This window comes from Glandiceps talaboti, chromosome 8 (assembly GCF_964340395.1).
Source record: "Glandiceps talaboti chromosome 8, keGlaTala1.1, whole genome shotgun sequence".
Classification (NCBI taxonomy): domain Eukaryota; kingdom Metazoa; phylum Hemichordata; class Enteropneusta; family Spengelidae; genus Glandiceps; species Glandiceps talaboti.
In genome coordinates, this window is record NC_135556.1 from 26,958,350 (window position 1) to 26,980,483 (window position 22,134).

The following is a 22,134-nucleotide window of genomic DNA, read 5'->3' on the forward strand; positions in this document are numbered from 1 at the left end:
CATAAAACTATTTTTTTAATCACCCAAACGGAAATACACTATTAGTAAGGGGGGCATACCAGTGACTAGCTCTGGTATGGGTGTGTGGCCAATACTGCCAATTAACCCCAGACCCAATTTTAGACCAAATGCCAATACCCTGTTTTAGACCATTACAGGTTTTTAAAAGATCAAATTTTAGACCAAAATACATTCGTAGTAGTTCCATGGTGAATCACAAATGTAGGCGGCAACATCTCACAACAGTTAATATTTTCTGGCTGTAGTTTTTGTATTGATTGGTGTTACAGACTAATTTTAAGTATGGTGTTCCTTGTCAAGGAATTCCCACAGTTTGTAAACTATTCAACTTTATGTAGATGAAGAAGGTACCAAATTCATTAAAATATAATGTAGGAGTAGAGCTTGATTAATTTATTTACCTTTATTTACTTGTATCACCTGGGGTTCTAAATATTTACTCACTTCTAAGGCCGTTTTTCTCAGGCGGAAAAAGGGGACCCAAATGGTATACAGAACCAGAATATGATATTCCAGCCGTTGGGGGCGCTATACAAACTCAATCACCCACTACATCACAGATAAATAAGAACCTACTTGTCTGTGACTACATCAAGCCCACTACACTGTCTACTATTAAAACTAGACGGTCCATGGTGGACGCTGCACCATGAGCACAGGGAGCATAGGAACCATGTTTCAAACAAACAAACAAATTAATTAATAAATTTAAAAAAATAAACATGCACAAAAAACAAAAAATAACCGAATAAATGAAAATAGGTGTTCCAAGACAGGAAAACTACCTATATACATACATGTAAGCTTAGTTTGGATACCAACTGTTGTCTAACCACATGTGAGTGAAGGTATTAATCATAACGATACTGTATAGGAACTAGACTAATGTATTACAGTTTATACATGTATACATGGGCCTGTATACTACTGAAATATAGTACAATATGTTTCTATACATACTGAGCCATACAAAAACCACTAGAGAAACAGAGTTTATTATTTCAATAGTATACAGGCCCATAAACACCACCTGTTTATAGACAGATATCCATCAGTTTAAAATGGTATTTTCAGTTACTCATGCATATTTTGTTTATGTATGTTAATTTTTAATCATTTGTCTTTGTTTTATAACACAGTTCATAGGTTCCCTGTACTCTAAACCTTACGATAGGAAAAACCCCTTTTTTAATGTCATGATAGTTGTTTGTTGAACACTTCTATGCTACATATGAAATAATCTGACTTTCTATATACAGCATGGATAATAGACTAATGTAAAAAATTATACTTTATGACACTGTCTCTGTTAAAGACTATTCATCATCATCACAGCTGATATCGTCATGACAACATGATTTCATAACAACATCAATGATCCTGATAGTTATTCAATCACTTTTCATGGAAGATAGACTGTAAGATATGTTGTCTCGCCCTCATCAGCCTCCTCTCCTTGTTCTACGTTCTACATGCTGTCGTGGAGGTATAAGGGGAGGGGACAGGAGGAACAATATTTGAGAATCTGCAGTTTTCGTTACATTTTTCTATTTTTACTTTTTTCTACTTCACTACACACATACACACCAAACTGACAATATGTGACACAACGTACATCCAGTGCATTCATATTAATCTAAGTGTTAAGTACACAGACTTTATTCATGTTTAATGTTTACAAAAGGACACACATAGCAAGATTGCATATACATCATCACAATATCAACAAGACTTGATTGAGTCATCATACAAAGTAAATATTTGATCCTTTTTTTACTAAATATTTCATACAAACTATAAATCAGTAAAATTAATTGAACTTTGTAAGTTGGTTTGGTGAAAAACTAACCGCATCATAGACTAATACAAGCCATAGCACCAAAGTAAAGCATTTTCTGTATATTCCACAATCGTTTATAGCATCCATATCAAGAGTAAAAGTATACTGTTTCATTTGCTAATTGACCACATTAGAAAGGCCACATGCGAGACTTTTAATTAAACCAATTGAAACAGAATACTTTTACACTTGATATGAATGTTATAAAAAAGTGTAACACACATAGAAAGTGCTATACTTCAGTGTTACTCATTGTAAAAACCAACTAGATTGGCAATTTGAAGGGTAACACACCAACAACTGTTTCTTTCAGATTGAAGCCTGCATATTTAAGCAGAAGACATTGTGTGATACCCAGTGAACTTTGAACTAATAACGCTTTCAACATCTGGACACTTCTCTTGAATGGTGGTACTCTGTAAATGTACAAACAGTGAAACATCCATTTTTTTAACATCTATGAAATGTACAAACACAGAATTCAAAGTTCATTTCATACAATTGAACAATCCAACATTCCTGTCAATGAAAGACTGGATTGTTTGGAGGAAAAAGTAATAGCAGTGTCTCTGTTGTGCAGCTATAATCATCCTGTGATCAAGATGGTGTAAATATTGGAATTAGAACACATCAAGATCATGAAACCTTAGCAGAGATCTACTGTGAAACCATAGACCCTCCACCCACAGGATACGCAACCGCGGTAAACATTAAAGGATCTCTAAATGTTTATTGTACAATGTTTGTTTGCATACATTAAGCTAAATAAGCATTCCTTGTCCGTTTCCGAGTTGTTCACACTCTCTGTGACTCAGTGATAGTTGCTCGCTATCCGACATGTTTTTGACTAAATTTTCCAACCATTTCGAAGTTTACAACTGGTTGAAGACCCCAACAAGATATATAGTATTTTAGGTAAATGCATACATAGTCTTTCATGTATTTTGTTGTTCTATGGCATGAAAAGAAGCATTGATAGCGTAACTCTGCCAGAGTAGTAAGAGCATTGCAAACTATTTACCTTTTCTCTGCATCTTCAATGTAAGCATAGAAATACTCATTCCTTGCATGTAGATATACTAAACCAACAATAGATGCTGGTACTAGAGATAAAAACAGATACATTTGTAGACAATATTTGACATTGTTTGCACATTAACGATATAAAAACTTCACAATGATAGGTGGTATGATGACTAGAAAGACTAGCATCATTTGACACTATGGCATCCTAGTGAAATAATCTACATAACCATCACTCTTGTCATATGTATGTTTATTCGTTCAAAAAGTTCCAATTTTTTTTTATATAACCATTAAAGGGAACACCATCCCATGAAATAAAGTCATTTTTATGAATTTACTTCTGGAGAATCATTTCATTATTTTACATCACCTAAATTACAAACGATTTCAGAGAAACATCAATTTGAAAATGTGCTTGATTTGACTATTTTTGCTGTGGGCCACATTGCCTCATGGGAATCAGCAGAAATGTATATACAATAGGTGAACAATGAATATTCATGACTTCTAGGTGCTTATTACCTTCAATGAAAATGGCAAAATTTCAAAGAAAAAAGTTTAAGTTGAAAAAGAGAAAGAAATGAACAAAGGTAAACATGTTTCAAATTGAAAGAGTCAATGTCAAAGGTCAATGTCAAAGGTCAATATAAGTTTATATAATGTTGTGTGTTTATGATATTGAACGAAATACATACTTGGGTTGAAGAAGAGTGCATCCATCCACAGGGCAACCAGGAACATTGGCATAAATTCCACAGTGTTCTGTCTGTTATAATTCAATCAAATACTGTCAGTTACAAATCTCTCATTATAGAGATTCTCAAGCTATGTAATCACTTTTTTAATACCATAAAAATAAACACCTTGCTACAGTCATCTACAGATTACCAAATCACATACACATTAAGATGAAAATTTAAAACAAATGGTTTATTTATTTATTTAGACTCAGAGTTCCTCACTTCTGCACTCATCAGATGGCTAAACTGATATTGCACTCATCAGATGGCTAAACTGATGTAAACTATAAGACTAACTTCAGTTCTACTAGTCATATCTACACAAACACACACACTTCTGTACATGTTACACCCAATCCGTGAAACTGCCCAATTCATGAAATGTGCATGCAACTTTGCCCAGTTCATGAAATGGTCTACCTTATGCAAATGAGAGTATAGATTACAATATAAAAGGGCGAAATTAAATTTTTGGGGCAAGAGTTTTGAACTGGGGTGTTGATTATCGAACTCTATTAAAAACACAAGCTACACTGAATTATAATACAATAAGAATTGTGAAATGATGAGTTTGTAAATACATGATAATAAAGTTGTTTGATTGATATTTATTTTGTGTGTGTCCTATAAAAGATGCTCATTTCATGTACTGGGCATATCTTACCATACCCACTTCATAACCTGGGCAACACGATTGACTATTTCATGAACTGGGCAAAGTTACCTAGTAGACCCATTTCATGAATTGGGCAATTTCACAGATTGGGTGTAACATATGTATATGTATACACATATCAGTGTGTACAAAATGTATACTTCAATATTTTTATTAATATTTTTCTTGGTTCCGGCAAGGAAAATATGAGTGACCTATGGGATGATCGCACAATGTCGCACAAGCTCAACAAACAAACATTGTTCGTTTAGGTCCAAACCTCCTCCCCTTTCCCCTAAACAAACATTCACAAGTGCGACATCAAACATTTATATATGATGTAAACTATGATGAAAACTGTAGTGGTCACATCACTACGATCGATTGTAAACATATTGAAATATTACCAGAAATCCAGCACCATATCTCATGTTAGAACTTGAAGTAAACTTTTTATCAACTTATCAACATCTCAGTAGCAAATACAGAAACTGTTTACCATTGAAGGTGTGAAAGTTTTCGAAATTTGGTTAAAAGCATGAAAATGAAGTTCAGAAATCGCATTGACACCAGACCCCCTTCCCTAAATGAACAAAGTTCACTTATTGAGCTTTTGTGATCGTCCCTAAGGGGCCTTGTCACTATGAGCCACTAGATGAGTAGTGACGAATATTTTCCAGTTGAATGAAATGACATATTGGGAATGATATGATACCTCCTCAAGAATAATTTATTAAAAATCAGGAAAAATAATCAAGGTGACTTGGAACATTTTGACTCATATTTCTAGCATCGCAAAACTAGTGACATAGACACAGCTTGTCATGATGTAGAATGACCAGGGTATATACTCCATATTTTCTGTTCAAAGATAATTGGCTTGAGTATGGTATAAATGATTCTACATATCATACTGCACACATATTCATAAGTTTTACGACAAAAACAAAAACTACTGTAGATACATACTGTGCACGAATGGCTCTTTCAAACATTGGTTCTCCTGTTATTGCTGGTGGGGTGATTTTGTGTTTCTGTCTCTGCTTACCTACAGCCAGGGCAAAATTACCTGTCAATTTGTAAAAGTTATATGAAATGAATGTTAATATGATATGCAGTGAGTGGAACTCTATTAGTAGAAGTCTTTTTAAAAAAAACACACATTAAGAAGGATATTATGGGATGGTGTACATGTATTGGAACTATACTTTTTACCACAGGCACTCGAATCAATCTGTATGATTTTTTTAAATGTATTAATATACATTTATTTTTTTTAAATCATTTTTTACCAAGAGACTGAGCTAAGTGGTTTCAGTGTCACACATCAGTAAATTGTAGAGATTACCATTTGATGCATTTATGGTGACAAAGTGATCACAGATCGACAGTAAACAATGGTGATGCCATGGTGACTACAGAATATATCCTGAGCCATGGAAATTTTTTATGATATACACGTGAATTGAATTGTATTACATATATAGGTGGAGTACCTTTACACACTATTTTACATGTACTATAGACTATCTACTTGTGTTTGACTACCTCAAAAATGATGGATTGATTTATACTTTTATGGCATATAAACAATATTGCTCATAGTACTCATGGACTGTTTTAATAGATAAAAGTTTACTCAGTACAAAGTTGAACTATAGAGTGTCACAATGGAATACACTACTCACAAACCATTGGTAATTATTAACAGAATGTCTGTAATTCAATGACCAGCTTTGGTACACACTTTTTTTAACCGTTTCCTTGCTTAGCAATATAGTAATTACAACGACAAATAAAGATGCATACACACACTGTAAAGACACAGGTACTCGAATCAATCTGTACGATTTTTAAAAAAAATAAATATGTATGGTGTCTTATTTACCATACATTTTTTTTTTAAACCATACAGATTGATTCAAGTACCTTTGGTAATAGACAAAGTACTGTACATTTGGCTTGAAATTATCAATCAATGATTGAATGAAACACAACTTTGTTACATGTAATACATTGTCAACTTGCGGACATGCACACATTCTCGACCGGTAAACACCCCACCCCACCCCCACCACCACCACCACCACCCCCACCCCAGCCACCACCACCACCACCACCACCACCACCACCACCACCACCACCACCACCACCACCATCCTTGACTTCCATGCATGAACACTGAAACTCAGACCACCAAGAGACTTAAGTCTGGGTAGTATTTCAGGGGATGATGGTTCACTATGCAAATGCATAATCTCTAGAGACAAGCCAAATCCACAGTACATCTTGATGAGTATCTTGTGGGCTGTGATGATGCCGTCTCGTGGCAGAAAATTTATCATTTGTCTGCCAATTTTCTTTACATATTCCTACACACATCTAGTTCATAGACCGTGAGTATCAAGTAATTGCCAAATCATGTCTCAGGCTCATTGGAACCCATACGCGACTGTGGTCGACAGCTGTGTACTGCATTGAGGTCATCGTCAGTGTGTGATGTACAAATAAGGCAGTGATATGCAGGAACCGCAAAACTGTGGCGACACATTTTTAAGATCACACCGTCTTTCATCGTAACGTTACTTACCAAGTTGATAGGCTGCCAACAGGGACACTATTGCTGGGAAAACGATATTTTCTAACTCGATAGCAGTCATCTTGCTATGGATTAATGGGCACTGGATGATATAAAATAGTCAGTCACCCCGGGTCAGTCACACGCTGCGCTGATGTGTAAAGAATCAATGGAATATGGTGCAGATCTAATGTCAATCATGTCAATTTGCACCGCCCATTATTAACCTTTAACCCCAGGCCCTGGCAACTCAGGTGAAACTTAGCATCAGATACACAGGTACGAATCGAATACGGATACACAGTATAGATATCTATTTTAGGCACCTAGTAACATTTCGTATTGTTCAAAGCTCTTCAAAAAAAATAAAGTTGTCTATCTTTATCATAATGTACAACAGAAATCCTGCAAGTGATTACACTAAACTACTAAATAGACTGTTGAAAGTTACTTCTGCCCTTGGTGCTCAATATCCCATTAAAGATATACCTAATTATTTCTCGTACTATCATATTTAGTTTGATGACTACTTAAGTTATGTAATATATTAGATTAAAACAGTACCATTTATCAAAATTTAGGCTATCAAAAGTGATCATAAGTAGAGATCATCAAGGTATAGAAATATGAAGAAAATGTACCCCAAGATTACATTTGAAGAAAAGAGTTTGTCACAGACATGCAATCAATCACAATCATGAAATAGACGATCAGTATCACTTGTTATTTTCATGTAAGGAGCACAGATTTGACAGAGTTATATTGTTCCAGAATTGTAATTTAAATACTTCTGCTTTTTCCATTATCTCACAAGTCTGGATGTCAACGTGGTCTTTAAACCACTAATGTTAGTGGAAGTGTAAATCGTAATGATTCCATACAGGGACTATAGACTAACAAGTGTGCTGTGCTAAATGGACAAAGAAGACACAGGCTGTTGTGATGTGGATGACCAGGGCATATAGCCTTTATTTGCTGTTCAAAGACAATAACATGGCTTGTGCATGGTATAATAAGGTGTATTGTGTTATCATGTAAACTATTTTGTTTAAAATTAACAGATCAAAGTTTTATTCGATGGTATTTAACCGATAATTTGATTGCAGTACACAAACATTTTTTATGAAGGAATTTCAGGTAAAAATGAGTGTAATTCATATTTGTTAGATGCCTTGTATAAAAAGGATCAAAGTACAATACTTGTATATGCATAATTCTTCTAATTTAATGTTATTAATGCTTCATACAAAAGTGATCAATGCTCTAACTACACTTTGTTTGACAAATTGCTTTCAGTGTTGTATTCAGTCCCTGTACACAAGGGATCCAAGTTAAATCAGTTTGTTCTATGTACCAGAGATTACTTGCACTGGTGTGCATGCATACAAGTGGTATTTGCACTGCAGTGCTATACTAAAAACACTATTGCATACCTGCATGCAAATGATTAGCAGATGAGGATGAGATCTTGTTCATTCTACACAAAATCGTGTGATCACATTATATTATTAGTGTCATTTTTACGGAAATTTGCTGTTTTTGGATAAACATATGCAAATAATATGAAGAGAACCGATGACACACGAGTGCAAGTGTGGGTATTAGGGATATATGCTCATGAAAGTACTGCTGCAGAAATTTAACACTGCAAGCACTTGTGCATGTAAATACCCCAAGTATATGCCATACTTGCACTTGCACATCATAGGGTTGTGTTATATTACTGATATAGGGTTGTGTTATATTACTGATTTCATGATACAATACTGATATCAATACAACTCTTCTGTAGAGTCACTTTCATTTCTACGCTATCTCCTTTGACAACATTGACATTATCCTCTAGAATGATAGCTGACTGTTGCCAATGTGTTACATCATCTAATGTTGATATTATGGTGTCTTCATCCATGTGTAAATCATACCAAATTAGAACAGCATGGAGAGTACCAGTTGTAGATACAGGTACTGTTAGACATGTCTTAGTATCAAGTGGGTGTGAATCAAGGTCAAGGTCAGCTGTCCAGTCTATGTCCATGATATGGAATGATGGTGTTAGGCTGTGGTGTGGCAAAGTGGATAAGTTGATATCCATATGAGTGCTGGTCTGAAAGAGAAAATAAGACATTCAGAAAAGATTACAAGAGAATGGTAAGTATAAATACAAAGTGTCTACTGATATGCAGCAATCATCAGCTGAACTTTTGGCTTCTGAAAGTAATCTGAAAGGAGAGGTTAGTTGTGACAATTTGGATGTGTATTTGTCAAATTTTCACACACTCTATTAAATTGACATGGAATAATTGAATCGGAGTTGCTTGATTTTAACTTGTATATCACTTCTAATGGGAAACTTGTTGCCTTGGTCTTATTTTAACAGTTCCCATGGAAATGGACTTCAGACAAGTGAATAGCAAACTTAAGAATCTGACTCCCTAAAGCTTTCACAGTAGCCATTTTTAGAGACACAGAATGCCATTCACTGAAACCAACTAAACAAATGTACTCAGATGTGTTAAATTTGAAATATAAATACACCACATCAAAATGTACAGACAGCCTTCCACTATGTTAGACTAAAGTCAATATTGACTGCCTTCCATGATGACCATTGCATTTGTGTCATTCCATAGCACCAGCCTTCCATTATAACTTCCTAAAGGTTTCTTGTATACACTGTTATGTAAAATGCTTACCTTGTACATATTGATGAATGGTGCTATGTGTAAGCCAAGGGTGTTGTCATCATTCATAACCCGACTTTCTTCCAGCAATGTGTCCGACTCTATACAAATACCATGTATGCTGACTCCACATGGAATGATACAGGCATTGGGATGTAGATAGCTGGCTCTATAACACACAAATGATCAACTTTATGTTACATGTACTTACTTCTAAGGAAGCAAAATAATTTGAATATGTGATTTTGATATAATATCTTTCAACATCAGCTAGAATCAATACTAAACTTTTGAGTAGCTTTAACAAAATATTTCAATTTATACCATTTTCTAGTATTTTTTCTCAAGCTACATAAAAGGTTTAGTCAACAGAAAAAAAGTAAATACATGGCCGGGAGGGTGGGGGTGGGTGGCAAACTGCAACTATTCTAAAAATAGACATCTAAACAAAGGCACTGGGCACTTGCCCATGTGAGGGCGCTAATGCAACTGAATATAGTAGGTTCAGGTAATTGGAACCAACATTTTACTTTCCACAGCCTTATAAATGTTAGCCCAAGGAATGGAAATCATGTTTTCCCCTCCCCCTCCCTCCCTCCTCCAATGTTATCATATTCACATACATTATCAAAATTCTGAGAGAATATTTGGATTGCTAGTAGTAATGCTTTGTACTGGTGTCATTGTTTGATTGAGAGACACAAAATACTGGGCTGATAATTAATAAAGCAAATGTAACAGTATACCTTACACTTGATATGGAAACTATCAACAATTATGGCAAGCAGGGAAAATGCTTTAGTTTGGTGGTATGAGTCCAAGATATTTAAAGCAAAGATATTTACACATGTCCAATCCTTAATGTCCAACTTTTAGACATTATTCCCAAAATTTTAGATATTCTCCTCCCAGTATTTGTCTACATTCAAAGACTAGTAGTGACTTCATATCATGAGTATTTTCAGCTGAATGAAGGAACATATTGAGCAATAGTATGATCATACCTACAGGTGCAAGTATAATTTATGCAAAAATAAATAACAACAATGGACATTTTAAAGATTTTAACTCGTATTTCATGCACCACAGAACAAACATAGACATATACTATTGTGACATAGAACAACCAGGATATAAATCCCATATTTTCTGTTTTCAAATGTGTACAACAATAGCCTGCATGTGCTATATAATAACTTGTGTATCATTTATACTGACCTTGCGATAGCTACATCTTCTACAATCTGTTGTTTTATACTACCAGTCCTTTCCACTACATCAACAATCAATAGATCCACCTTATCATTGGTTTCTATGTCAGTGTATTCAATCTTATCATCAGCTATATCATTACACTCACATAGACACTGTAAAATAGCCTGGCAGTCTAATGATTGGTTAGGATACAACACTTTACTACATCCAGCTTGGGCAGCATACATGCCACCAAGAGAGAAATTATGGCTAATATCCATGGCAACAAAGTTTTGACTCGGTGTCTCTTCTTCTTTTGTACCACACTGGGATTTCTCTTGTTTGTCTTTACATCTCTTAGCAACACATCTGGATATGGCATTTTGCATGGCAGTTTGATATGTTGAGTCATTTATTGCTGAGATTTCTTCACATGATAGAGTGAAATGCTGAGTTATATCTTTCTTAGAGTCAGCAACTTGATTTGATTCAGGGGTGATGTTAGCGCATTCTGTGGTATTAGTCATGTCTTTATCACATGGCAAAGTATCAGTCCTGCCTTTATCACATGGCACTGTATCAGTCCTGTCTTTATCAGATGGCATGGCATCAGCCCTGTCTTTATCACATGGCACTGTATCAGTCCTGTCTTTATCAGATGGCATGACATCAGCCCTGTCTTTATCACATGGCACTGCATCAGTTCTATCTTTACGAGATGGCATGGCATCAGTCATGTCTTTATCACATGGCACTGTATCAGTTCTATCTTTACCAGATGACATGGTATTAGTCATGTCTTTATCAGATGACACTGTATCAGTCATGTCTTTATCAGATGATACTGTATCGGTCCTGTATTTATAAGATGGCACTGTACCAGTCCTGTCTTTATCACATGGCACTGTATCAGTGCTGTCTTTATCTGATGGCACTGTATCAGTCCTGTCTTTATCTGATGTTACTCTACCAGTCCTGTCTGTATCACATGGCATGGCATCAGTCCTTACTTTATCAAATGGCACTGTATCAGTACCATCTTTATCTGATGGCACTGTATCAGTGCTGTCTTTATCTGATGGCACTGTATCAGTGCTGTCTTTATCTGATGGCACTGTATCAGTCCTGTCTTTATCTGATGGTACTGTACCAGTCCTGTCTTTATCACATGGCATGGCATCAGTCCTTACTTTATCAAATGGCACTGTATCAGTCCCTTCTTTATCACATGGCATACTGCCAGTGCCAACTTGTTGTACATCATCCACTCTGCTTACATCAAAGGATAGGTGGTTTTGCTGGCAAGTTACTTTTACTGTAACTTTGTTTCCTGTCTCTACAGTAGCACTACCTGAATATAAACAAGTGAAGTATTCCAGGTGAAGAGAATGTAAATATTCTTAACTCACAACAACAAGTTTTTAACTAGAAACCCAAGACTATCAAGCTCACTAGGATAATCCTCCCTATAGAAACCTAGACTTCAAAACTCACCATGGTACTGCTCCCGAAACCCTACAATTCCAAACTCACCATGACACACCTCCATATAGAAACCCTAGAATTCCAAACTCACCACGATACACCTCCATATAGAAACCCTACAATTCCAAACTCACCATGACACACATCCATATAGAAACCCTAGAATTCCAAACTCACCATGACACACATCCATATAGAAACCCTAGAATTCCAAACTCACCATGACACACCTCCATATAGAAACCCTACAATTCCAAACTCACCATGACACACATCCATATAGAAACCCTACAATTCCAAACTCACCACGATACACCTCCATATAGAAACCCTACAATTCCAAACTCACCACGATACACCTCCATATAGAAACCCTACAATTCCAAACTCACCATGACACACCTCCATATAGAAACTCTAGAATTCCAAACTCACCATGACACACATCCATATAGAAACCCTAGAATTCAAAACTCACCATGACACACATCCATATAGAAACCCTAGAATTCCAAACTCACCATGACACACCTCCATATAGAAACCCTACAATTCCAAACTCACCATGATACTGCTAATATATAGAAACCCTAGAAATCCAAACTCACCATGACACACCTCCATATAGAAACTCTAGAATTCCAAACTCACCATGACACACATCCATATAGAAACCCTACAATTCCAAACTCACCATGATACTGCTAATATATAGAAACCCTAGAATTCCAAACTCACCATGACACACATCCATATAGAAACCCTACAATTCCAAACTCACCATGATAATGCTAATATATAGAAACTCTAGAATTCCAAACTCACCATGACACACCTCCATATAGAAACCCTACAATTCCAAACTCACCATGACACACATCCATATAGAAACCCTAGAATTCCAAACTCACCATGATACTGCTAATATATAGAAACCCTAGAATTCCAAACTCACCATGACACACATCCATATAGAAACCCTACAATTCCAAACTCACCATGATACTGCTAATATATAGAAACTCTAGAATTCCAAACTCACCATGACACTGCTCCATATAGATAGGATATACAGCTTGTTCCCAGCAACTTTGACTTTGTGGTGATGTACTCAGATGTGTATGTTGATCCAGCTGTAAAGTAAACCAACACACAACTGCATCAAGCTGACCTGTCTTCACAGTTTGTAGATGATAGATCTTTGGTGGAGTGTTTGGCGTTGAGGAAAGCATCACCTGGAAAGTGTTAATTAATACACGAAAGTGAATATTTTTGGCAGTGAAATGACATGCTAACAAAATCAGAGAAGATGTATTCTACAGCTTGATTTCCTGATTCTTACAGCTTTATGACATTCTTGTAAGATTATGTATCTGACGATGATTGTTGTAGTTGTTTGAAAAATTATAAAAGGTGTCGATGATAAAAAATATTAAGTTCTTTAACTATGAAATTGACTTTTTGAATAATAGTTATTTTAAGCATTTGAACCTAGCTACAGTATGACATTGTTAATACACTATGATAACTTTTGGTACACAGAGTGATGATATCATTTTGCAGCTTTGAACAACCACTATCTTTAGGAAATATTTCTAAGCTGAAATAAATTTTCTTCTACATTTTCTTAGACAGCTGAAGAATAGTATGGTGAAATATTAACAACTAACCTGTGGGTGGTTGAAATCTAATGTTATAACTTGGAAAACTTCAGTCAATGCAGTGTAACCACCTTTCAATCTGTTAAGTACTTCACTGGTATATGGGTCTTCAGTTAGACTAACATCATTGAGGTTGGTGGCCATACAATTGCTAATAATTTCACTCTTGCTTAAATCTAAATTACCAATCTTCTTCTGTATCACTCTAGTAGAATGAAATATATGTATCACAGAATAGGAGGATTATTGTTATAGAAAATAATATTAAAGGAATCAAACAAAATTACATTGAAAATTATTTTTTCTTGAATTGCTGAATAATAATATGACTTCTATGTATAGTATGCAAATAATAAGTTATAATAAAAATACCTAGTTTTTGTTTTCTAGTTTTACATTAAATTGATTCACTCTGAAAAGTCATTTCTATTCAATCAATAAATCAATCAATCAAATTTCTACAGCACCAATTTCCAGAGAAATGTTCTGTTTAGTAGCACTGAATGGCTAAAGCACACCATATGCTTTGGTGAACAAATAAGTCTTCAGTTTTGTTTTGAAACGATCCAGGCTGGAGGCTTGGTGAATGTCAAGTGGCAAAGAGTTTCATTCCTATAAACGTATTTATGACTTTTTAGCCTATAAGGACATCGTTTATCTTTGAAAAATTGGAAATAAAGGTGACACAAAATTGGTGGTGTTCAGGAAATGTTTACCTGTGTTGCTGCCTTAATTCCTTTGATTCAATGATTTGGGCAAAGACTGTTGCACTTCTTGGAATGACTTGAGTATTCTGAATTACAGTAAAAGGATCAAGATGAAAGTTTTGGCAGAATGAAACCCTATACTGTGGGAGAGCCAGTATGGCATACTCTGAGAAATTGCACAAGTGCTTGCAATGTTCTCTGAGGTTGTACTTTCATGAGTGAGGTGAGTGAAAATATAGTAGAAAACACACTACAAGCATATTTGCAAATAACATGAATATACACTCTAGCACTACGACCTCATGGAGTTCTGGATCTGTTATTCACATAACAATTATTTCAAAGAATTTCATGAACAATCATGACATGCTCTCACACTCATGTTTTTGGTATTCAATAAATTTCCAAATTCATTTGGACGAATAAAGATTATTACATGTTTTACATTATGGCATTGCAGTTCTATGGAAAGCCACAGATTTCTTAAGTCCACAGAAGACACCTGTGGCGAGATAGGTTTTGGTATCCTACAATTCTACAACCAACACAACATACCTTGTTATCTAAAAGATGTTTCCAGGCATGTTGCATTGTCTCCATTATGCCTTCTCCTAGCAACCCAGCATCCATTGTCTCCGTGACAACCAAGGACACCCTACAAAGTTAAGGTAAGCTGTATCATAAAATCAGCTAGTTTCACTGGATTTACGAAATGTATTTTCACTAATCTTTTGGGTTCATCCTAAAAATTTGTATTGGTGAATAGTACATACCTTTCAGGGAGATGTGTTGGAACAATAATATCAGTGGATTTGATGTTTAACAGGTGGATTTTATCTGACATGTGATTGGTGACTAGTACATCTTTGGCAACTCCAAACATAGTTTTTGACATTTCACATCCATAGACACGTTTAGCTCCAGCCTTGACAGCAAACATACTGTAAAAGTTTGTAATATACAAGGTTACCATATTGATTATGATTTACTATATATATTTCAAAAATGTCGACATTTTGTTAAATTTACATAAAATTTGGTTTGCACAAAAGTTAACAATATTCTGTAAAAATTGTTCACTCTTAAAAATATACTAGTATCTGACTTGACGTGGCATTTTACTAGAATAATACATTAGACCACATCCAAGTAAAGAATTCAAACAAAAATATGGGATGTATTGTCTGGTCATGCTATACCATGAAGACATGCATCTATGTCACCATGACAACTACACCATTACAACATGCATCTACACCATTGTTTTGCAGTGCTTGAAATAACGTCAAAACAATCAAATCCGTCATTATTTTCACCAATTTATCACAAATTGAGCTTGTAAAGGTATAATCATATCAATAGCTGTCTTCATACAGCCAGAAAATATTTTCAACAAAAGGGTTCGTCATTTCTCATTTTTGACTCAAAGCGATAGTACAGTGTATGCCCCATTATGTTCCTCATGTGAACAAAGAAACGTAACAGTTATGAATAACAGACACCACATCAAAACATTGACACACTTCAGGATAAGCTGCCATAGTCTTGCAATTGAGAATTAAGGAATGCTACAAACAACTCACAACTCCAATTGAAAAGAGACTATGTACAAATTGTAATACAGTAGATGACGAAGAACATTATTTCATACATTGCAAACTAAATATACAAAGTAAAGAGATAAATTATTTACTGTCATGTATAATATTAATTCAGATTTCAGTAGTATACTGTATAGAAAAGAAAGAGCAATTTAAATCTATAATGCAATCAAAACAAAAAGAGATTATAATTGCTCTCTGTAGGTATCTAAACTCATGTCAAAATATTTAATCAACAAATCGTAGTGTTCTTTAATACACTTATGTACCAAAATAGAATTCTTGTCAATTTTCGATACGGTTGTAATAAAGCTATATCTAATCTAATCTAATCCAATCTAATCTAACCTGATCTAATCTAATCTATCTAATTTAATCTAATCTCATCTAATCTAATCCAATCTATAATTGTAAACTATTGAACTACTATTGATTTTACTGATGGTAGTCTAGTTCCTATACAACACATTACGCGGACTACTACCATCATCTCCACTCCATCTCTGATGTAGTCTAGTTCCTATCACATTACGATTACTACCATCATCTCCATTCCATCTCTGCTGAGTGGAGATGATGGTAGTAATTGTAACGCGTCGTATAGTAATGAGATTATTGCTGATGTAGAATACAAAGACTACACTGTACCTTAATATTCCAGTTCCTGTACCAATATCTAGGACAGTATCAAAACCATTCTGTACAGCTTTCTCTATGGCTACCTTATAGGCTTGATTTCTGACTTTATCGTTCAACATCTTGAAATGCCATCTTTCAACTAATGCTGATGAGACATTGTTCAGGTTGTCTTTAGCCAATACAAAGTCTGGATTGATTGTCAAAGCTTTCCTAAACCATACTGCTGCTTCATCTTTGAATCCTAACCTGGTTGACAAATTACAAAGGGACAAACAGTTAACATTGATTTTATTATCATGCTGGAGGTGGGGATCGATAACATTATTAAAGGCACGACTGCCTGTGCCTGGGACCCTATTTTGCATAGGACTGACTGTATGTTTGGAGGTGGAGAACTTGTGATGACCCACTGGCAAGTAATCACCAAAATATAAACATTCCCTATCTGGGTTTTTCACATGCAAATGCCACATATTTGAATAATCCTGAGTGACACACAATCTAAACAGCTGTTTGCAGGGGAATTTGTCTCATTTTGAAAGTTTTTTTTCATTCTATGAAACAAACAGATTGATTTTCAACTAATTTGTGTATCAAGTTACCATCCTACGACATTCACAAACAATTTGTACATGATACAGTTTGTATATTTAACAGGTTCTATTGGGAGAACAATGCTAATGCACTGAAATGGTGTCTGTATATGAAAGATTAATAAAATAAAAACAAAAAAATACATGACCTGTGTGTTTCTCGGAGCACAGAAAAATGTTGAAAACAAGACCCAGAAGCTAGTGCTCTCTGTACAGCAGTTTCAATTTCCTGCATTTGCATAGATTAGCCATAATCCTCTTTATATAGGGCAGTTCTGTGTTTAACAGATCATCAACACCATGCATTAAAAAAAAAAAATTCTTGCTATAGCCCTCTATACTATTCTATGGCTGTGATGGTGCTTTAATGACCTATGCTTCACACACACAGCTTAGACTCTTGGAATGTATTTCACAGTTTGTATATGACATAACCTGGTGTCCACTCACCTGAAAAGAACAGATCCCATTTCATTGTGTATAATTTCATTATCAGGGTCAACTTCATAAGCTTGTTGATAACATTCCAACATATCATGAATTCTGCCAAGTCTTTCCAATGTCGTTGTCCATTCTGTGAGGGCTAGGCAGAAATTATGGCGTACATCTACTCTCCACTCTGGTACAAGTTTCAACACTAGTAGAAAGTGTGCAAATGCCTTGCCATAGTTCTTTCTCTCCAGGCATTCACTACTGCTGTGAAGGGACTGCAACGCTAAAGCTACTTTTACTTCTGTTTGCTCATCCTCAACACCAATTGATGAGGAATGTCTGTTTGTTGCCATGGTATTAGGATACTACTACAAAAATCAAAGATTTATAGATCATTTAGTATTTGGGAATGTGATGCTTTTAATACTTTAGTACAAAATTATATACAAAATGTATTAGAAGCATATGAAATATGATACTTCCTGGCAGTTATGTATTTATATGAACTGGAAAACGACTAGAAAGGTCATTTTTTATAGTCAACAGAAAATGATAACCGAGATCTATTCTGACATAGAGGGCGCTCATCAACTAGAAACTGTTGTTATGTTGCTGAACTACATACATCTACATGAGGCATAGTGAAATATCTTCAATTCATGGTTTGTACATCCACAGGGAGCCCAGACACTGTGCTACAAAAAAGAAAACAAACAAACAAACAAACAAACAAACAAACAAACAAACAAACACAAATATGCATTGGTAAATGAAATATCATTTTAAGCACAGGATTACTACCTATAAACATGTATACATGTCTATACGGGCATGTATACTTTTGAAATACTATACTATATATGTTTCTATATATACTCATCCATACAAACAACACTTGTATAGATAGTATATATAGAAATTTTATATTATTTAAATAGTATATAGGCTCGTATATACATACATGTTTATAATAACATTATTACACAACTGTATGATCAGCGAAAACAGTAAGGTAAACAACAACAACAACATGATGATAATAATAATAATAATAATGACAAAACAATTTTTTATATAAATATAACTATCCACGAGTTTAAAAGTTACCCGTGCATATTTTGTTTGTTGTTTGTAACACGTTTCCAGGGCTCCCTGTGTGGTACATCTGTGCATGCAAGTCAAGTCAGTAATATATACTCGTGCACCGTCTGTAAGCAGGACTACAACGAACATTGCAAGGACCCATATTCCCCAGTAGTACTTAGTATCTACTACTGGTATTCGCTGCAATAATTGTAGCGTTTTGCTGCGATTTTGAGGGTTTCGTCTGTTTTGGCGACATCTTTAAGTTTTGGTGTTTAGTTTGATGCGGGTTAAACACCAAAACTTAAAAAGTCGCCAAAACAGACGAAAAAACCCTCAAAATCGCAGCAAAACGCTACAATAATTGCAGGTATGTATATATACGAGATATGGGTATGTATAATTTATGAACAAAATGAATAAGCAAATACTGAGAGAGGGGGAACATTATTTCATATCAACTGACCGACTGACGTCCTGTGTGTATGTTAGTAGGTGCACGAAAAACAGAAGAAGTCAACCATATATATGCGAAGCAGACGCATTGTTTTGTAAACAGGAACTCTAATTTCAGGTGTATTGTGGGTAAAGCTACGCAGCATCATTGGAAATCTTACTTGAGCCATAAGAAACAATCAAATGTAGACATTTCCCTGTCTATCTTTGATGATTTACAATCTTAGAAGTAATTATAAACTCTTTTAAGTGAAATAATAGCCTAAAATAATAATTTTCAAAAATAAATGTTTGACCCTGTCGGGACCCTGTACGGAACTGCATATTTTACACTAGGCTACAGGGTCCGTCTGTTTGTCTTTCACCGGTGACGACCCCGTCAGAATTATGGGTGTCCCAGACGATAATCCCGTTTTTAATCGCCACGTTTTGACATTTTCATATCTTGGATTGTTTACTTCCATTATAAACAATGGAATAACAAGAAGACCAGTGTTTAGTGGTAGGTTTCGATTGTTTAGTGCATGTATATTGTGCACGTAATCTTCGTGTTGTCACAGACAAAAGTCTGTAGTGTTGTTGACCTCAACCATGGATCTGTTATTGAGATAATAGATCCATGCCTTAACCTAGTCCTGCTTGCAGACGGTGTATGAGTCTAGATTGCTGACATGAATCTCAACAGCAAGGGAAAGGAGAGAAGGGAGGGGCAGTTGTCAGAATCAAGTCCCAAATGACCCCGTTTGCGAGCAGGATCAGGACTAACTTCAACCATGCATTGACAGTGGAGAAGTGTTGTCAATGCCTCAACCTGTCGATGTCCTGCTTGCAAACGATGTACGGGACTCGATCATTAATATTTTTGTTTTGTTATTTTTATTAGTTATAAAGAAAAGAAACATTACCTGTTACTTGTAAAAGGTGTTGATGAAATATCATTGGTAAGTGGTACACAACCACTACTAGACTACCAAGTTTTGCATACCATGTGTATTCCATCAATAGAATTTACAAATGTAATAGGAAGTGTTTAATGATTTACCTGCTAATACATATCAGATTTCAATGAGACATTTTAAATGTCTATGTCGTATTTGAAAGATGGTAACCTACATGAGTCTTAAGATATAGTGTGCCCTCTGCAGACTGATCTACTTTGGACCAATGTATTACAGTCTGTATGTTTTTGATTTTGCTTTTTTTGAATGTTTCTGTACTTATCCGAGTAGATGTGCTACATTGATGTGACAAACTTGACTTGTGGCAATATTCTCACAATTTGCACCATAATGGGTCAAACAAAGTTAAAAAAAAAAAATTAAAAAAAAAGTTAAGAGAAATATGGCTTAACTGAAATCATACGACATTGGCAAGAGATTTAGAACCATCTGATCAATAGAACACTGAGTGTCTCTCTGGATCTCTAGAGCAGATTCTGGTCAGTGTGTACATAATACATGAACAAATCTTGTAAGTACAGATGTAAGAGTTGTGTATATATGTAGTTCAAGGTATGTATGAAATAGACATCACCCACAAGGTGCAGTGCTTAGTAACTGTAACACTTCAGACAACCAACACAATGTCTGGGGTAACATACATGCATGTCTTTATGATGTTTCTGTTTCTCACATTTCAGGATTCCACAGACATCTGCTATCAATTGCTCTTGGTGGTGCCTTAGGTTACGCTGTGAGGAAATTCGAACGAAGACATTGGGCAGAAAGGGACTGGTATATTGCTGAGTACATCAGCAGACATCCTGAAGATTTCAAAGAAGAAAGTAAGTTGTGAAGTAGAATCATAACTTAGGCAGAAATAGACTTTTTTGTATCAATGTTAAAAGAGTTGATGACATCTAAAACGGTATTTTGGAAGTATTTTAACACTTTCTTGCACAAATGTTTTGTGACTTTCCATCATCAGATGTCCAAGAACGCTTGTAGTAAGAGTTGCTATGGTTTAAAGTCAGCACTATTGAAGTAAATTTGTGATTGTTTCAAGAGGAAATATCTTTGTCTATGATCATGAAATGGTGATTCATAAATACAGTTTGATCTTGTTCTTCAACTCTGACATTTGTGTTGAAAGCCTGGCCAATGGATATTTAACATCTGTGCAGTATTTGATGTGTATTTGATGTGAACATAATAATTTACTATGTGTTGTCTGCTATTACACCTTAACAGAGAAACCGGATCTTCGAGATGTATTTGAAGCTTGGGTTCCTGTCAAATGATTCAACAGATGTAATATGAAGATTTTGGTGTTTGTTGTATGCTATGGACTGTTTGTGTTTGCATTATTGACCAATGTAATACTAGAAACTTATCAAAGTTGTACAGTAAAAAAAAAATATAACAGACATATTGATTGCTAACTGATTTTTTACTTGCTTTCACCTAAAGGATGTGTTGAAAATCTCTGTATCCTAATTCTGGCGTTTACTGTACAAATAGAGTTTAGGGGATGTTTTTTGTCAATAAATATCTGATTGAACATCCAAGTGCATCATGCTTATATTGATAAAGAGTCTGCAGATTAGACAACTATATTAATGTATAAGTATTGGCAGAACTTTGTAAAATAAAGAGGGGTGTTTCCCGATATTATTGAAGTGCTATTGTTGTGTAATGATTGATTCAAAATTCTCGGTATCTGAAATTAAATTCTACCACCTAGGTGCGTCTCAAAGATAATCATTTGATTTCTTGGTTCACACCAAAACTTCTGCACCAC

At 35.1% G+C, this 22,134-nt stretch overlaps 3 protein-coding genes across 3 annotated transcripts; 1 reads left to right on the forward strand and 2 right to left on the reverse strand.

The window, feature by feature from the left end:
• Positions 1–1,716: 1,716 nt before the first annotated feature.
• LOC144439116 (microsomal glutathione S-transferase 2-like) lies at positions 1,717–7,016 on the reverse strand. The gene is made up of 5 exons (XM_078128382.1): positions 6,873–7,016; positions 5,252–5,351; positions 3,583–3,653; positions 2,883–2,964; positions 1,717–2,277 (listed from the first exon to the last, which is right to left on the reverse strand). The coding sequence occupies exons 1-5, from the start codon at positions 6,940–6,942 to the stop codon at positions 2,127–2,129; spliced, it is 474 nt and encodes a 157-aa protein (XP_077984508.1). The 5' UTR covers positions 6,943–7,016; the 3' UTR covers positions 1,717–2,126.
• A 1,561-nt stretch (positions 7,017–8,577) lies between these two features.
• LOC144439442 (protein arginine N-methyltransferase 9-like) lies at positions 8,578–19,497 on the reverse strand. The gene is made up of 11 exons (XM_078128731.1): positions 19,406–19,497; positions 17,875–18,224; positions 16,841–17,077; positions 15,365–15,532; positions 15,123–15,246; positions 14,601–14,677; positions 13,894–14,089; positions 13,266–13,458; positions 10,763–12,089; positions 9,557–9,713; positions 8,578–8,967 (listed from the first exon to the last, which is right to left on the reverse strand). Exons 2-11 carry the CDS (start codon positions 18,207–18,209, stop codon positions 8,614–8,616), a joined length of 3,168 nt encoding a protein of 1,055 aa, XP_077984857.1. The 5' UTR covers positions 18,210–18,224; positions 19,406–19,497; the 3' UTR covers positions 8,578–8,613.
• Positions 19,498–19,739: 242 nt separating this feature from the next.
• Positions 19,740–22,015, forward strand: LOC144439078 (NADH dehydrogenase [ubiquinone] 1 subunit C2-like). The gene is made up of 3 exons (XM_078128330.1): positions 19,740–19,897; positions 21,035–21,178; positions 21,585–22,015. Exons 1-3 carry the CDS (start codon positions 19,783–19,785, stop codon positions 21,632–21,634), a joined length of 309 nt encoding a protein of 102 aa, XP_077984456.1. The 5' UTR covers positions 19,740–19,782; the 3' UTR covers positions 21,635–22,015.
• The last annotated feature ends 119 nt before the right edge of the window (positions 22,016–22,134 follow it).

Bases quoted from the DNA above. Each gene is read 5' to 3' on its own strand.
- LOC144439078 (XM_078128330.1), top strand. From the start codon at position 19,783: ATGGGTGTCCCAGACGATAATCCCGTTTTTAATCGCCACGTTTTGACA. The intron at 19,898-21,034 runs GTAGGTTTCGAT...CTCACATTTCAG, and splicing joins AAGAAGACCAGTGTTTAGTG to GATTCCACAGACATCTGCTA. The intron at 21,179-21,584 runs GTAAGTTGTGAA...ACACCTTAACAG, and splicing joins TGAAGATTTCAAAGAAGAAA to AGAAACCGGATCTTCGAGAT.
- LOC144439442 (XM_078128731.1), bottom strand. From the start codon at position 18,209: ATGGCAACAAACAGACATTCCTCATCAATTGGTGTTGAGGATGAGCAA. The intron at 14,678-15,122 runs GTAGGATACCAA...ACTGTAATTCAG, and splicing joins GTTGTGTTGGTTGTAGAATT to AATACTCAAGTCATTCCAAG. The intron at 13,459-13,893 runs GTTAGTTGTTAA...AACACTTTCCAG, and splicing joins TAGATTTCAACCACCCACAG to GTGATGCTTTCCTCAACGCC.
- LOC144439116 (XM_078128382.1), bottom strand. From the start codon at position 6,942: ATGACTGCTATCGAGTTAGAAAATATCGTTTTCCCAGCAATAGTGTCC. The intron at 2,965-3,582 runs GTATGTATTTCG...TTTTATCTCTAG, and splicing joins TGCACTCTTCTTCAACCCAA to TACCAGCATCTATTGTTGGT. The intron at 2,278-2,882 runs GTAAATAGTTTG...GTACATTTACAG, and splicing joins ATTGAAGATGCAGAGAAAAG to AGTACCACCATTCAAGAGAA.